This window comes from Pygocentrus nattereri, chromosome 12 (assembly GCF_015220715.1).
Source record: "Pygocentrus nattereri isolate fPygNat1 chromosome 12, fPygNat1.pri, whole genome shotgun sequence".
Lineage (NCBI taxonomy): Eukaryota > Metazoa > Chordata > Actinopteri > Characiformes > Serrasalmidae > Pygocentrus > Pygocentrus nattereri.
Window position 1 is genome coordinate 26,304,280 of NC_051222.1, and position 16,945 is coordinate 26,321,224.

At 39.8% G+C, this 16,945-nt stretch overlaps 2 protein-coding genes across 3 annotated transcripts in view; both read right to left on the reverse strand.

Annotated features, from left to right (window-relative positions):
• Window positions 1-1,767, reverse strand: part of cnnm2b (cyclin and CBS domain divalent metal cation transport mediator 2b) — a 55,259-nt gene extending 53,492 nt beyond the window's left edge. For both annotated transcript variants that reach the window (XM_017712167.2, XM_017712168.2), the window contains exon 1: window positions 252-1,767. In XM_017712167.2, coding sequence (XP_017567656.1) covers window positions 252-1,767 — 1,516 coding nt within the window. The remainder of the gene's footprint in view (window positions 1-251) is intronic.
• Window positions 1,768-3,163: 1,396 nt separating this feature from the next.
• as3mt (arsenite methyltransferase) overlaps window positions 3,164-16,945 on the reverse strand; it is a 29,035-nt gene continuing 15,253 nt past the window's right edge. The window contains exons 10-11 of the mRNA XM_037543744.1: window positions 13,292-13,408; window positions 3,164-5,670 (exon numbers count right to left, since the gene is read on the reverse strand). Coding sequence (XP_037399641.1) covers window positions 5,566-5,670; window positions 13,292-13,408 — 222 coding nt within the window. The 3' untranslated portion in view covers window positions 3,164-5,565. The remainder of the gene's footprint in view (window positions 5,671-13,291; window positions 13,409-16,945) is intronic.

Below are 16,945 nucleotides of genomic sequence, written 5' to 3' on the forward strand. Positions count from 1 at the left end.
AGAGATATTACTTCCAATATAAACGCATCACGTCTAGAATTCGCACAACTACAGTGCGTAAAACCGAGAAATGCCCAGTGCAGAGACGAGCAGCTTCTCATGCCGTTAAACCTGAAACGGGCGTCATTACGCACGGTGCGTAAAAGGCGCGGGAGACGCACTGCATTTTCTATGCTGAGATCTTTACCAGAGAAACGGCCACAGAAACGCGCAAAACCTGAGCCTGAACCCTCGCCAGAGAAGAGCCTCACCTTTCTTGAACTCCTCCAGCATGGCGTCCAGCTTGGTGTCGTTAAAAACAAAGTGCAGCGGGTGGCTGTAGAACTTGGTGATGGTTTTGAGGGGCGTGCAGTCGTCGGGGTCCACGAAGGCCAGGTCCTTGACGAAGAGCAGGTCCACGATGTTGCAGCGCTCCTCCTCGTAGACGGGGATGCGCGTGTAGCCGCTCTCCATGATCTCGCTCATGGTGCTGAAGTCGAGCGTGGCGTCCGCCGCGATCATGAAGCAGTCGCACAGCGGCGTCATCACGTCCTCCACCGTCTTGGTCCGGAGCTCGAGCGCGCCCTGGATGATGTTCAGCTCCTCCTTCACAAGGTCGTTGTACGGGTCCGTGACCCGCAGCATCTCCAGGAGCTTCTCGCGGTTGTACACGGTGCCGATCTCCTGGCCCAGCAGGTAGTCGAGGAGCTTGCTCACCGGGTAGGACGCGGGGAAGGTGAGCAGCATGAAGAACTTGGTCAGGAAGATGGTGTTGGCGCCCACGGCCAGCCCGTGCCTCGAGCATATGGCTTGCGGAACGATCTCCCCGAAGATGACGATGCCTATCGTGGACATGACGACAGCGATCAGGCCGTTGCCGGCTATGTCGTCCAGCAGGATGGTCAGGGTGGTGTTCACCAGGACGTTGCCCAGAAGGAGCGAGCAGAGCAGGTAGTTCCCTTGGCTCCTGACCGGCTCGATCTTCCGGGCGTAGTTCTTTTCCTTCTCGGTGCCGCAGTTCTGCACGATCTGGAGCTCCATCGGGTCCAGAGCCATGAGCCCCAAGTTCAAGCCGCTGAACATGCCGGAGAGGCACAGCAGCATGGAGATGAAGATGACCTGCAGCCAGAAGGGCAGCAGGAACTTCCTCTCCTCCACCACGATCACTTTGGTGTCGTCGCCTTCGTGGTAGATCCACGTGCTCTCCGTCCACGGGTCGTGCGTGCCGGCCGGCGTGGAGGTGGCGATGCACAGGTAGTAGGCTTTGCTCCTCTCGGTCTTACGCAGGGGCTTCACCTCGATCTCCACCACGCCGGAGGTCTTGCGGTTCAGCACGATGTTGGGCAGAATGAGGATGTCCGAGGTCCTGATGCCACACGGGTGCACCCCGTACGCGGTCTCCTCTTGGCTCTTGTTGTCGCCCCCCGACGAGCTGTCGAGGTTGTTGCCCACCACCCGGCCGCGCTCGTGCTCCGTGAAGGCGATCTTGGACCACGTCTCGTTGTTGATGTTCTGCCCGTAGACCCTAAGCTTCACGCGGGACCTCTCGCTGACCCGCAGGTAGCCCTTGTCCATGAAGGAAATGTCGTCCGTGTCCTCCAGGCGCAGGCCGATGATGACGGTCTCCTCTCCCCCTCCTCCCCCACCTCCTCCTCCTCCTTCTTTGCCCCTCGTCGGGGTGATTAAGCAAGCGCTGACGGTCAAGAAAATTAGAGTCACGGCTCGCACCCGGATAAGTGACGCCATTTTTGCACTGGCTACTGCTGCTGGCACGGACGGCTCTGCCATGTTGATAATGGGCAAACCCGCTTTGAATGAAAATGGCTTTAAAAAAAAAAAAAAAAAAAGAAAAAAGAAAAGAAAAAAATCAGAGCCAATCGGAGTCCGGCTTCATCTCAGCTGCGCGCGAGTCGCCGGGACTTGTGCATTAGGGACCAGCTTGGCTCCACAACGCCGCCGCTGAAACTGAACTCACTTCAGCGCCAAACTCGTGCCTCTCGCCCAGGCCCGGCCACAGGCGACCCGCGCAGCCAATCGCGGGCCGAGAGCGCCGGGGGGCGGAGAGCTGACGGCCGGAACAGCCAATTGGAGCGACCGTCGGCCACGCTGAATGCAAATGAGCACGGAGAGAAGTTTCCTCGTGACTTTGGGGATGTTTTTGGGGAGCAACCAGTTAACAGAGGTGAGAGCATCCATCCCCAACTTTATATCGCCTTTTCACATACAGAAAAGTCTCTAAGGAGGTCTCTAAGGCGATTAATGTCCATGTGTGAAAACATTCACAGAGTACACAGTATTTTCCCAGAAAGCATGAAATGAAATGTTCATTTAAAAATAAACGGAGTGGATGCTGCTTGTTGCACTGCACAAAATTTAGACCAATCAAAACACATTTCCCCTCATTATTCAGCTGAATAGGCACACATCTGAACAGCCCTGCTGAAATGACAGGCTTTGCTCATTTTCTAAGTGAAAGTTCGTGAAGGCATCCTCTACATTTTTCTACACATTATGGTGCAACATGTCTATTTATTTGCTGATTTCAGCGTTTAGGGAAACTTTTGCACAGCCCACATTTTATGTTTATTTTTCCAATAAGATACATTACAAATAAAGTAATTGTGTATTAAATTGTGCGGAAGTACATCCTACGTAGAGGATGTGTTGACTTATTGTGAGGTTATTTGCCAAAACCTATGCTTCTGACGAGGCCTGAAAGATTAATCGCTTTTATATTAAAATCACAATTTAACAATTCTCAAAGTTAAATTTACCCAATTTACCAAGAATCTGAGAACCTGAGAACTTAGACCGATCAGAGGGAACCGAACATCCATGTTATGTGACATCTCAGCCAACTTACTGGCAGTCTGGCACCCTACATTAAAGGGTCAAGCCTCAAGATAGTAACGGTCAATAATCTGGTCTTGTCAACAACGACAACAACAACAAAAAAAGCCCTGAAGATCAAATTACAGAATTGCAATTTAAATTGCAGTCACAATTATTTATTCAGCAATTAGATATTTAATCCAAAGCATTCAGCCCTACTTACGACTATGTAAGTATCTATATGTAATATATATCATATGCATTATTATCCCACATTAAGTACCTATATGCAATAATAATGTGCCATACTAACCATTTGCAAATGACAATGATTAAAGACAAAGTCGTTATGGAAGGTTGTTAAGGATTTGTTTTTAATTTACAAAAACATTTGTACATTGTTAATGTCAAGGCTTCCGTACATTGTTAAGTGAGTATTAAGTGAGTATTTCTGGTTTTTCTATCCAGGTCTTTAAAGAAAACAGACCTTGCATTTCATTTTTTTTTAACTGGCAAAAATGATGAGAATGTTTCCAGGAATAACCCACAAGCATCTGCGTGAAAGCCTGATGACATTTTATATTAGCCGAGTTGAGTGGAAGTTCACTTGCTCATTCAACCTGAAATAATAGGTTTTGCCTTGAGTAGAGGCCACAAATCCTCACATTAGGATCAGTAATACACTACTATACTGCACATGAAATTCTTAAAACACTACAGTGGTTGAACATTCACACTGATATCACGGTAATCATTATTATGCGCATGATTATATGTCCCTACAATTAGACGGTCAGTTTTCACAACGGCAGTAAATAACACTAGAGTGGGAGTAGTGGCTGGCTAAAGCCAAAGGACACTTCTGATTGCCAACTGGATAGTATTTAGGATTGCTAAACTCTTCTACTGAGAGTTGGCACTAGGACAGATGCTCAGATCTGACGAGTGCGTTAGAAGGTACAAAGTCGCTTACATGTTGATTACATTTCGGTAGCCACCGTACAAATAATATACTAGTACTGTAAAAGGCGTTTTATCATTGTTTTACTACTAAACTCCCTTTTATTCTGCATGTACCTGCTAAAAAAGGCCTTTAAAAAGGTCCCATAGACTATATCTTTCTTTTATTATATGTTTTCCTCTGGGTCCTCTTGTAAGATGTGTGGTTTTATGTACCAAGAATGGCCATAATTGATTTTTACATGACCACCCTCTCTATGTCTTGGAATTCAATTTTCTATTTACATTACTGTGTCTTTAAGACAGATACATGTAAAATATCTCTATTCGGACTGGCTGGCCTGTATTGTGCCTCATTTAAAAAGCTATCAAGGCTGAGACACTGCTTATTTGGGCTAGGCTAACTACTGTAGACCGAATAGGTGGTTATGTGTAAAAATGTTGGTTTTTGTGACATCACAGAAACAGTGAATCCAAAAGATGTTTTGTTATGAATTTTCTAAATGTGGACTGGAGACTCAATATGGTTTGAGACTTTGACAGTGTTTTCATACTACAACTATGTCAAAATAGTGAAGAAATTTGCATTTTCCATAGCATGGGCCCTTAAAACTCCATTTAAAGAAGACCTAAAACCAGCCTACATCACAAACATCATAATTAGGACTTCTACCACAGCAGAGGAAAGGCATTTTACATCATTCGTCCCTTCATTCTCTCCTTGATATTCATCTGTTCTCTGTAAACAAAAACAGATGATGAAATGCAATACAACGGAGAAGGAAAATTACACGCATATTACATTTATCATTGATTAAAATTAAGCATTTATTTCTCTCTGATATGAATGAATTTGGCTTATAACAGTAGCACATTGTAGACCTTCACACTTTATTTACTGTCAAAAAGTGCTGCTTAAAAGTTAAGACCGTGCTTTACGAACTTTTCTGCATGTAAAAATTAATGTTTCATTTAAGTGTTCTGGTAACTACAGGATAGGTAATTATATCAAGTATTACATTACTAAACTACTCAAAACATTAGGATATGTATATGCCATGATTATAATTTCTTGTGAGGTAACAAAACTGTCAGTCAAAATACAAACATTAATAAAACCTCTTTATGGTAAAGGGCCCATGTAATGGAAAACCTTTTTTTTCCTTGCATTTTTGAAAAACAAGGCATTTAAGTCTGTAAATATGTAAACACTGTTAAAATTTCAAAGTGCAGCATTCACTACTCAGTCCATACGGTCCATACGTGAAAACTGTGCTGCAAAAACTGCTCGTTTTAAATTCACTGTTTCTGTGATGTCATGTGAAACATCATTTACCATATATCCATCTATTCAGCCTAAAGGAGTGTAGCCCCACCCATTCATTCTAAAGTTAGAAGCAGTGTTTTAGTAATGTAAAAAAAAAAAAAAAAAAACTTTAAGGTTGTTTTCCTGCTGCAAATTCAAAAACAACAATAACCCAAATATGAAACATCTGGAAAATTTAAGTAAAAGCACTACATACTTGGGTAAATTTGGTACCCACAACAAGATTTTACAATTATTGCCAACAATTTGTCGGTTAGTTTTGCATTTATTGTAAATTATGCCATAAACTGAGCTCGTTCCATGCTGACTGGATGCCTGGATGCAAGTTATCCGCCCAGACTTGTAGGCATCCACTACATTGACAAACATTCTGATTTGGCCTATAAGTGGACCAGAAGGGAAAACCACAATTAAAAAAAAAAAAAAAGTAGGATATGGGCACTTTACATGACATTTTCTTTCTACTTTTACATGCAGCATGACTCCTGGGGACCACAGCACCCTCCAGTGGATGACAGCACATCACTACTTCCCAACTGCTCAACCAGTTCGAAAGGATTCACAGGCATGACCTGAGGACAGAAAAGACGTAATTTCTCGGTGAAAAAGTAGTATCACTGAGCTTTAACTGTCCAGATATCTGAACAGTAGTTTATCAGTAATAAATCGTGCTGGCGCAGAACACTGCAGTATTCATTAACATGGTGTCCTTGATTTGATTGGCTGAGTCTGCTGCGTGAGCATTTATTGTTCTTCTATCGGGATCTTTCAAGAAGACCAGCACAAATGTCTGACACATTCCAACAATCTACAGTTATGACTTGCTTAGATTTCAAAACTTGCAACAAGTATACATTCTGTTCCATTACCAAAGAGAAGTGTATGTATGTGCCTTTCCAAAGAGGACACACGGTCATGAATGAAATGTCCAGTGCAAGGAAGATGAGATTACATAACTATTTATCTGCCGCTGCTCAGTTTATCAGTGAGATAAGACACAACTTGGCTTGTACACGTAGCTCCTTCAAAATACCCAACAGCCATAAATCAATGTTATACTAATCCACAAGGCATAAAGTGAAAGCTCACTAATGTTCTGTTTTCCTTAAATGGTATAGGGGTAAACGACAGTCAAATGATGGTGAAAATCGGTAGTAGTGTCCACCAGCATTCAAATTAAGCAACAGATCATGAGAGGAAGTATTGCTTTTATACAACAGTTAAACAAATAAAGCAAGACGTTAAACTGGGCCGTGAACGTGTCATTTAATGTTTTAATGTCAGCAGTTCCTTCTACCAAATTATAGCTCCTTAACAAGCAGTTTGTTGCTATGTCAGAGTAATGAGCTCCACCCACTCGCTGCACAGCTGGCAGTTCGCTCTCCAGCTCCTTACACCAAATCCCCAAACTTGCATCACCACTGAGTAGCTTTTTTGTCGTTTATTGGGTCAGTTTTATGGCTCAGTCTGATTTGGTCAGACTCTGAAGATCAGACGACACGTTTGGCGAGTGGTATTGGGTTCATTTCTGGCTGATACCAGATTGTTAGGCTGCTCTTCTGTCACAACTGCCGACTGAAAAGCTGCTCAGTGGTGATGACAGTTTGGGAATTTAGTGTCGTCTCATCCTCAGAGTCTGACCAAATCTGCTGTCAGTCAAATGTGATCTTAAAAGGATCCATTTTCTGTTTGTGCGCAAAGTAAGAAGTAAAAAAAACGTTCATTTGGCTTGAGCATCACGTACAGCTGTCAAACTCGTTGCTTAGCAACGGCATCCTGGCAGAGTGATATAGTGTTCATGTGAAACCTGTGATGTTGTGGTGAAATAACAGCACGGTTAGAATGCTTCTCAACCAAGCAGCTTGCATGGCCGGAACCAAATGTTGTATAATAAAGCTATAAGCCACAAGATTGTGTGTTTCACCATGAATAAAGGGTGTCCGTACAATGCAAAGCCTTAAACAAACAAACAAAACAAAGACAGAACACTATATTACAAAACCACCAACTTTCTTTAAATTATTTTATTTGATCATTATTAATTATAGCTTGGTGGAATTGTTTGTTATATGGTTCTTGGCATGTCTGAAGCAAAGAAGTCCTCACTATTGTGAATATACAGTAATGTGGGGAAAAAAAAAAGATTTAAGAAGCTATTTATCCAAGCATGAATGATTAGTTTGTCTAGGAATACACAAACAAATAATAAATACAAATGGCTGTATACTATAATAAGTAGTGGTTTTATGTACACTCCAGGGCAAAAAATGGGCCAATCCCAAAATATAGTAGTTACTGATGGTTTTGGTCTGTTCAGAGCTCAGATTTAAACTCAGTGGAGACCATCTGATCTCCGTTTTTCTGTTCAACTGAAGCCATCAATGCTGAAAAAATACTGACTCTTCTTTTTTGCAGCAGGTTGTCTGCAAAGTTACACGAAAATCTTCACTATGTAAATAAATTAAAGGGAAAAGCTATTTAATATTCAATAACCTTATCTTTTTGTTTAATGATTGTTGTTAACACCTATAAAACCTTAATGTTTTGCCATTTTGGGCTGGGGGGCTCTGAGGACCTCGATGGTTTTGGAAGGTTTGATTCTTTTTCAATTATGTTATTTAGGGTGAACACAGTTCTGTCCTGGTTACGTGTTGTGGAGAAGCTTGCATTCCAAGACCATCCAATCATCAGTGACATTATTGATTGCCCACTGACCATAGAGCAACTGTGCTTTACCTATTAGCTTATTGCCTAATGTGTTTAGGCCTGCACAAGACACTGAGCTGCCCAGAGTGACCTTTACTTCTTGTTAAGATGTACTGGTATGCAAAACTATAACCTATATGATATACACGTGAGCATGAGCACATGATGTAGTTGTGTTTTTCAACAATTCACAACTGATTTTAAGCTGATGGCAGCACTCTTAAAATGCTACAAAACACTGAAGGAAAGGAAGGAAGGAAAGAAGTAAATATAAATTATATGAATGTAAAAATAATGTAATGAGTAATGACGATGAAAAACATGAAGATTAGAAATGAGAAATATTTGGCAGTGTGGTTTAAATCACTTTCAGGGGTAGGCAGCCTTTTTGTGCTCCCATCAGCTAAGGGCCCCATGAAAATACAAATAACCAACACCGTTCAGGCATAACGTTATGACCACCTCCTTGTTTCTTCGCTCATTGTCCATTTTATCAGCTCCACTTACTGTATAGGTGCACTTTGTAGTTCTACAGTTACAGACTGTAGTCCATCTGTTTCTCTGCATGCTTTGTTACTTTACCCTTTTACTCAGTGGTCAGGACCCCCATGGACCCTCACAAAGCAGGTACTATTTGAGTGGTGGGTCATTCTAAGCACTGAAGTGACACTGACGTGGTGGCAGTGTGTTAGTGAGGGTTGTACTGGCCTGAGTCGATCAGACACAGCAGTGATACTGGAGTTTTTAAAACACAGTCGATCAGACACTCAGTGTCACTGTTGAACAGAGAATAGTCCACCAACCAAAAAACATCCAGCCAACAGTGGGCAGCGCCCTGTGACCACTGATGAAGGACTAGAGAATGACCAACACAAACTATGCAGCAGCAGATGAGCTATCGCCTCTGACTTTACATCTACAAGGTAGGGCTGTCTAATAGAGTGGACATTGTTTAAAACTTCAGCAGCACTGCTGTGTCTGATCCACTCAGATGAGCGCAACACACCATCACCACGTCAGTGTCTCTGCAGCACTGAGAATGATCCACCATCCAAATAGTACCTGCTCTGTGAGGGTCCATGGGGGGTCCTGACCACTGAAGAACAGGGTAAAAGGGGGCTAACAGTAGCAGAGAAACAGATGGACTACAGTCTGTAATTGTAGAACTACAAAGTGCACCTATATAGTAAGTGGAGCTGATATAATGGACAGTGAGCATAGAAACAAGGAGGTGGTTATAATGTTTATGTATGTATGTATGTATGTATGGCTTTATAGTGGAGGAAATGAGGATTATACTGATATCAAAATTGTTAAAAAATTAGTATTACACGGGTGACAGCATTACTTATTATTAGGGGTGCATCAATACCGATACTGCTATCAGGTATTGGGCCGATAGCCCACTCATTTCCTCATACTCGAAATGATACCCGCTGATACTGTGTGAGGCAAGCCAATATAGTTGCCACACTAATGAACAAATGACTAAAGCTGGCAGTGAAGAAGACTCTGCTCACACAGAGAAGTGTTACTGACCTTGCAGAAATTGAAAAAAGTACATATATCCACTTTACTCTGTTGGACTGAGTAAAACTGCGAGGCATCAATGCTGATTTTTAAACTGTCTTTGCAAAATAGACAGACCGTATTGTCCTACTGTGTAACAATGCATTTCAGTGCACAGTGGATAGCCGGGCAGCTGTTTTCAGCTTTATTGGAAATGGTATGTAGACACAGCTGTCTGTACAGGTTACGTTTCACATAGCATGGACAGAGAGTTTTTGTACAGTGTGAGTATTTACACTGTAGGCTTTGTCTGTATGAACGACTCAAAAGTACAGTGTGACTCACCAAAGAATAAGATTTGAATAATTTTACTGTGTAGGTCTGGCTTTAGAGAACATTCAGCTACAGCCAAACAAAAGATATCAGATGTAAAACTTAACAAGTCAGCTCTGCTGTCATTGTGCTACAGAGACTGACGTTGAAAGAGAGAGGTCAAGAGCATCAGACTATGAGACGTACTTTACCTAGAGCTGTACAGAAGCACTTTTCTGACATGGGACAAAGCTCGCTCTTCTCCACTGCAGCGCTTCTCGATTTAAGGTAACTAGAGTAGCATAACTAGCTAATGCACTTCTTTTAAAATCAGCTAGATTTTAATGATGTAACTGTTAAGGTATATTGTACTCATTTACACCAACAACTACTTAATCCTAAGTCGGTGGTTCATTATGGCATCTGACTCATTATCTGCGAATACCAATAAATATGTACGGTCTGGGAAAAAAAAAAAAATGGTATTGATGCATCTCTACTTTTTGGGATTTTTTTTCCCTTCTTTGAAAATTTGAAACTCCAGAGGTTTCACAACATTGGCTGTTGGTCATAAACATCATGCTTTCACGTGAACATGCACAAGGATTAGTCCTAACTAATATTTTAACATGAATTGACAGAGAATGTTGTTGCCCACCGTTGTAAGAAACAAGTTAACAGTGACTGCATTTGTTAATTTCTGTGACGCTGAAACTCAGGAATGGTCTTTTGTGAATCTGAACACAAAACATTATCATGGTTAAAATGCTAAAACATGTCAAATGAATGCAAACCTAATATTGAGCTGGAGGACTGGTGTATAAAACTTAAATACAACAAATATAAAAATCGAATCAAAATATCAGCTGATATTGGTTATCTGAACTTTTAGCCCCCTAAAATCAGTATCCGTATCAGCCACAAAATCATAACTCAGCCCTACTTTCAATAGGGTCATGCTCTTAGAAGTTGTCTAAGATGAAGGCCAAGTACATCTCCTCCTAGACTTAGAATCAGAAAGAACTGAGACCACGGTCAAATGTTTATTTAGTCAGATCCCTAGATGAGTGCTGACTTGGCCTGCAAAAAACTGAGGCAAGACACTTTCTCTGCAGCTAGTATAACTGATTAAACTGAAGGATGAACATGTTTATTTGTAATTTTAAATAGGCTTGACTCCAAACAGTTGCTTCTTATGTCTAAACGGGCTGTGTGACCATGAGCGGTTCTGATAAGGTGACATTCTTCAGTTGGAAAGTTATTAGCGCAGCCGTAGTGCAGTGAGGCAGCTGTTTGGCCTTGAGTGTCTGCGGCTGTTTTTGGGCCTGAAGTAGCATGCTGCTTAGAGATGGGCATAACAAACTCCCAATCATGTGGGAAGACAGATGCAGCTAAGCTAACAAACTGCAGTGACTTTGAAGGGGAATTTCACATTGTTTTCCAATTTTGAGAATTTTTAAATTTGTGAATAATTTAATCATTAAGTTGCAAACTCGTTCAGAGAGGTCTGATATGAAATACGAGTCAGAAATGTTGACGGTGGTGTGAGCAGGGAACAGACATCCAAAGCATTTAATGCCTGACAAAGTTATTACATTAAATGGTAATGGATACATTTACTGAAAATGTTTTACAATCGTTTTGAGAAAAAGGTTCGGTCTAAAATTTATTATTTGCATCTCAATGAATGAATTATGCAGGAACTTTGAGGAATTGGTGGAATTCCCCTTTAAGGCTAAATTTACTTGGTGAAACATTTACACAACTTCTTACAGGCTGCATGCAGCATAAAACAATTTCCATACAACCTGACAGTTGCATGAAAAAAATTAAATACATGGTTCCATTCACTGCTCCTCTATCTAGACTAAAAATAAAGTTACAAAAAAGCTCTTCAACAGCATCGTTTAAAGAGGACTTTGTGGCACATTTATTTTTAATACTGTAGGTATCGTCTGGGGGCTCCTGGTAAAATGAAATGTCTTGCTGACTTTCCAATAAACAACAAGTTAACAATAAACAACTGATTATCAGGACAAATGCTAGTCGTGGGCTGGAGGTTAGGGATCTGGCCCTGTGACCGGAAGGTTGCCGGTTCGATCCCCAGGGCCGACAGTCCATGACTGAGGTGTCCTTGAACAAGACACCTAACCCCCAACTGCTCCCCGGGTGCCGTGGATAGGGCTGCCCACCGCTCCGGGCAAGTGTGTGCGCTCACTGCCCCCTAGTGTGTGTGTTCACTAGTGTGTATGTGGTGTTTCCCTTCACAGATGGGTTAAATGCGGAGGTGGAATTTCCCCGGTTGTGGGATCAAAAAAGTATCATTTAACTTAGTAGTGATACATTTGCTAGTAGCAAGCAGTTGCATCTACTCCTCAATAAGCCTTTCCCATTTAATGAGGTTATTCCTGAATCTTGTTTGAAACCGCAGGTTGGAAGTTTGCTGACTGTTTACTACTACTTGATTAATTTTTTATAACCCCTAGGGAGCTAAAAGGCTTAAAAAAAAAAAAAAAAAAAAAAAGAGCAAACTGTTCAAACAACAGTTATATTAACATTATCTAACTAGCTCAATGGCTAGTTAAGCTAACTTGTTACAACCAACCAGTCAACAATATATGTTGCTTATATAATTGTTTGTTCATGATGTGTCAATGGAAACTACTGGATGAAATGCAATGGTAACGCAAAAAGAACTCCAGCTGGGTTATTACAGCTGGGTAATTTCAGGTAGATTGTTAGAACCAATAAATTAGACTGAATTAGATTAGACCCGATCTTATTGCTTCAAGCTCCTAACCAAACTATAATAAACAAATAAACACAGTCATAGCAATGTTCTGTGCTCTGAACCTGCAGAAATGATTGAACAAAATTATTTATAAAGACCACAGCAAAGCTGACTGACCAATATGGAGGCACTTTTAATTATGCAATCATTTTTCTCGTGAACATTGGGCAAACTTCATGTTTCTTGAAACAGTGATACTATTTTACAAAGCTTGATTTTGTTCAACATTCGATTGCTTTGTGTTTTCATAGCATAATCTGAAGTTACTGTACTTGAAATAGTGCATGTTTCAGAAGTGTTTTACGGAAAGTTGGGTCATAAATGAAAATCTAACATCCAAATTTTTATGTGTAACACAACACCAACGTAATACTTAAAAATAAATGTGTATTTTAACATGTAAGATTTCACTTCTCGTTAGTGATTTTTTTTCTCCCATTTTTAGTGGAAAAACATTTTTACTAGTACTGATGATAATAATAATAATAATAATAATAATAATAAATATTAGTAAGAGCTGTCAAGTTAATTCTGACTCCTGACAACCATATTTGTAGTGTTACTTGATACTTTAGATCTTTAGGTCAATTACTTTTGGTTATCATTTGGTTATTCAATTTTGACAAACCACAATAATAAAAAAAATCATAAAAATTTGTATGTACATAAAATGTAAACACAAAACTATAACTATGTTCTGACATAGAAGACAATTACACAAAAACTGTTTCTTCTATTAAAATAAACTGTCAAGAATTCTTAGTAATGTCAAATAAAATCTGATTACTAAACATAATTACCAGTGGTAGTTGATTTTTGACATGTCAGAATTTTATAAAATTATTTCAAAGCTAGGCTACCGATCTAGCACAAACCTTGGGTTTGGCACAGCATGCTGTTGATGCCTGAGAGTGGAATGTGAACTCTTCAGAAAACCTTGAGTTCTTCAGGATGCTGGCCACATCTCCATCAACCTCCATCACCTCATTCACCTGCAGAGAATTACACAAGCAAAACATTCTGTGGTTAGTACTAATGTTGCTACATTATAAAATAGGGCTAACATTGATTACAAAGATTGGCAGGACTGATAAACATTGCTTTTGATTATAAAAACAGTTACTTTGCCTGATTCTAATATCATTTAGCTGAATTAAACTGCTTGTTTATTCATTTGCATGCAGGTACCAGACACCTAGCCAGCCCCTAAGACACTGGGCTGATGCAGTTTTATAGCAGGACTGATGCCAAGATTAGGCTCAGCATATACATGACAAGTGACAGATGTGACAGACATGATCATGTAGGGATAAACAAGAAGAGACAGAAGAATGTTCTAAATACAGTCACAGTACAGACACACACAATATTGAATATAAGGACATACATGTAGAAATGTACTGCTCTGTAATGTGTTTAGTGTTGTTATATCAATATAATTGTGTATTTAATTCTGGCATTGGCTGTGTTCATATAATATTCACTATATGTCCAAAAATTAGGCACCTGCTCATCCAGTGCTTCTTCTAAAATTAAGGGTATGAATAGGACATTTGTTCCACTTTGCTACAATAACAGCCTCTACTCTTCTGGGAAGCTTCGATATATATATACTAGATATTGGAACATTGCTGTGAGGATTTGATTGCAGTTCTGGATCACTCCAGCTCATCACAAAAGGTGCTAGATGGGCTCCATCATACCAGAGAACACAGTTCCACAGCCCAGTGCTGGAGGGCTTTATACCCTTCTAGCCGACACTTGTTATTAAACATGGCGATTTTATGCTGATCCAGAATATCCCAATCACTTGGCAGTGCTTTTCTATATAGAGTACACAAGTTGTGTATTTTAACTAATGTTTTAAAGACAGGATAAGTGGTATAAGAAGTGTAAACAAAAAAAAGAAAGAGAAAAGTACCACCAATTAAAAGGAACACTACCGCTGTCAGCATCTTATGACAAAGCTGTCTAACTTCATCTACAGGTATTGATAGCAGCGGTTTTTAAATAAAACTCATTTCTACGCTCCATAGTGCTTACCAGATAAACTTTGCCCTGTTTACCCATCTTTATTTAAATATTGCTTAATAATAATAATAATAATAATAATAATAATAATAATAATAATAATAATTTAATATAGCTTTAACACTGCAGTCTTCGTAGCCTACTTTAAGGTAAATGAACTAGTACTTTATTATATTACATCTTCGGTTTTACATCAGTAACTTCTAATGTTGCAGCATTCTTTAGCCAGGTGCTTTTGGGTAGATCTTTTGAACAGATTCTTTATTTGATTAGATGGCCATTAGGTTAGACCAGTGGTTCCCATAGCTGGTTTTGGAGTACCCCCTGTCCGGCACATTTTAGTTTTTACGTGCTCCCAACATACCCACTTCAAGTCATGCAGGGCTTGTAAAAGACCTTATTAGTTGGCTCATGTGTGATGGGAGCAGGGGAAACACTAAAACGTTGAAAACTGTAGCCCAAGGTTGGGAACTTGTGGATAGGACTAATCATCGCCTTCTCTGTCCATTTGCATTTTTATGTAGTTAATGTTTAACATTTCAGTAATCTGTAATAAGCTACTTTCACAAAGATCTTTAGAACTATTACATTATTATACTGATTTCAATTACATTAGATTAGACTTGTTGCTTTTTGCTCCTAATCGAACCGTAATAAACAATAAAGACAGCATAGTCATAACAATATTGCAAAGTGATAACGTTGCATGACACTTTGGAATGACACTTTGGAATTTCTTTGCACTGTATCACGTGTCAGTCTAAGACACCCAGTGGTGGACAGTAACTTAGTAAATGTAATTTGTTACTGTACTTAAGTTTTTTCATGTATCTGTATTTTACTGAAGTTTTTCCATTTTGGGCGACTTTTTACTTTCACTCCACTACATTTCAAAGCCAAATATCTGACTTTTTACTCCACTACATTTTGAGAAATCTGTCGTTCCTTTTGGTTTTTGTGTGTATAAAAATGTAACGTGTCAAAACAAAAGAAGCGCCAAGCAAGAGCACCAATCAGGGCACAGCGGTCACTTTGTTCTGAGCTTGTTTTGACCTGTTGATCATACCAACCCAGTGCAGCACACGTTCAACATCAGCGCAGCAGTGTAAAAATTTGGGAGCACATACATCTACCTAAATGATGGAATCAACCCAACTTTGTACACATTTCTATATTGTGGTCTGTTTATGCACATATGCAGTCGTGACTGACATGTTTCCCTTTTTCTGAATTCATACAAACACTTTCATTAGTAGTAAGTTAGTGTGGGTTAGTTTATGTTTATGAACAGAGGCCTACAGATCAACACAGTAAAGGAAAATTTATTTCTGATCCTGAGTTTAAAGCCAGTTTTTATTCAACTTGGAACTAAGTTACACAGTAATCTTAAACTAAAAAATCTGCTTGTTTGTAAAAGTGATTTCAGAGCCACTCGGTTCTCCCTGATGGAAACTGTTTGCCTTCAGTGTTTTGTGTTATGATCATTTTAATAGACGTCAGCGTCACTAATTAATGACATTCTATTAAAAGACTGGTTTACCAAGAGAGACGCTGGAGGATTTTCACCTGAAATGAGTTCATGAAGCGAGTCTTGTTATAAAAATGATAACAGGACATTAAAGTCATAGTTCATCTTTTAGTACTTTTACTTTTGATACTTAAGTACATTTGAAGTCAAATACTTTTGTACTTTTACTCAAGTTGAGGTCTAGAGTAAGGACTTCTACTTTTACTGGAGTAATATTTTACCTTGGGTATCCCTACTTTAAGTGATTTGTGTACTTCATTCACCTCTGAAGACACCTAAGGCTAAACTGACAGCCTTGAGGCATCAGCCAGGTTCAACTGTATTGAGACTGTGTCTTTGCTCCGAATAAAATCTAAACGTAGAAAAACAATCAGCTTGTTTCAACAAAATATCAACATTAAATCATATTCAGATGATAGCAGCAACACCTCAGATCTAAAGTTCAATAAAAGATCACTAAACTCAAAAGCAGTCATCGTAAATGAAATTATAAGTGATCATAAATTTGACAGGTTCTGTCTCACCGAAACATAGGTTAGACCGGATGAATATTCAGCACTAAATGAAGCCAACCCTGTAGGCTATAATTATGTATACAGCCCAAGATTATCAGGCAAAGGAGGTGGATTATGTATAATCTACCAAAATACCCTAGATATCAGTCAGAAACAGTGTGACACCTTCACTTCTTTTGAGGTTCTTTCCATTATAAATCCGGTCGCAAAAAAAATTCATTATTTAACATTTACAGACCACCAGAGCTTACTCTGAATTTTTTAAAGAATTGTGATTTTGCTGCAAACCTAGCTGTGTGCAATGATAAAGTAATAATTGTAGGAGATTTTAACATCCATTTTGAGAAGACAGATGACCCATTAAAAAAAGACATTTACTTCAATCCTAGACTCTGTTGGTATTACCCAGAAATGTAACATGGCCTAGACACTACTGTAGTCACACTTTAGATTTA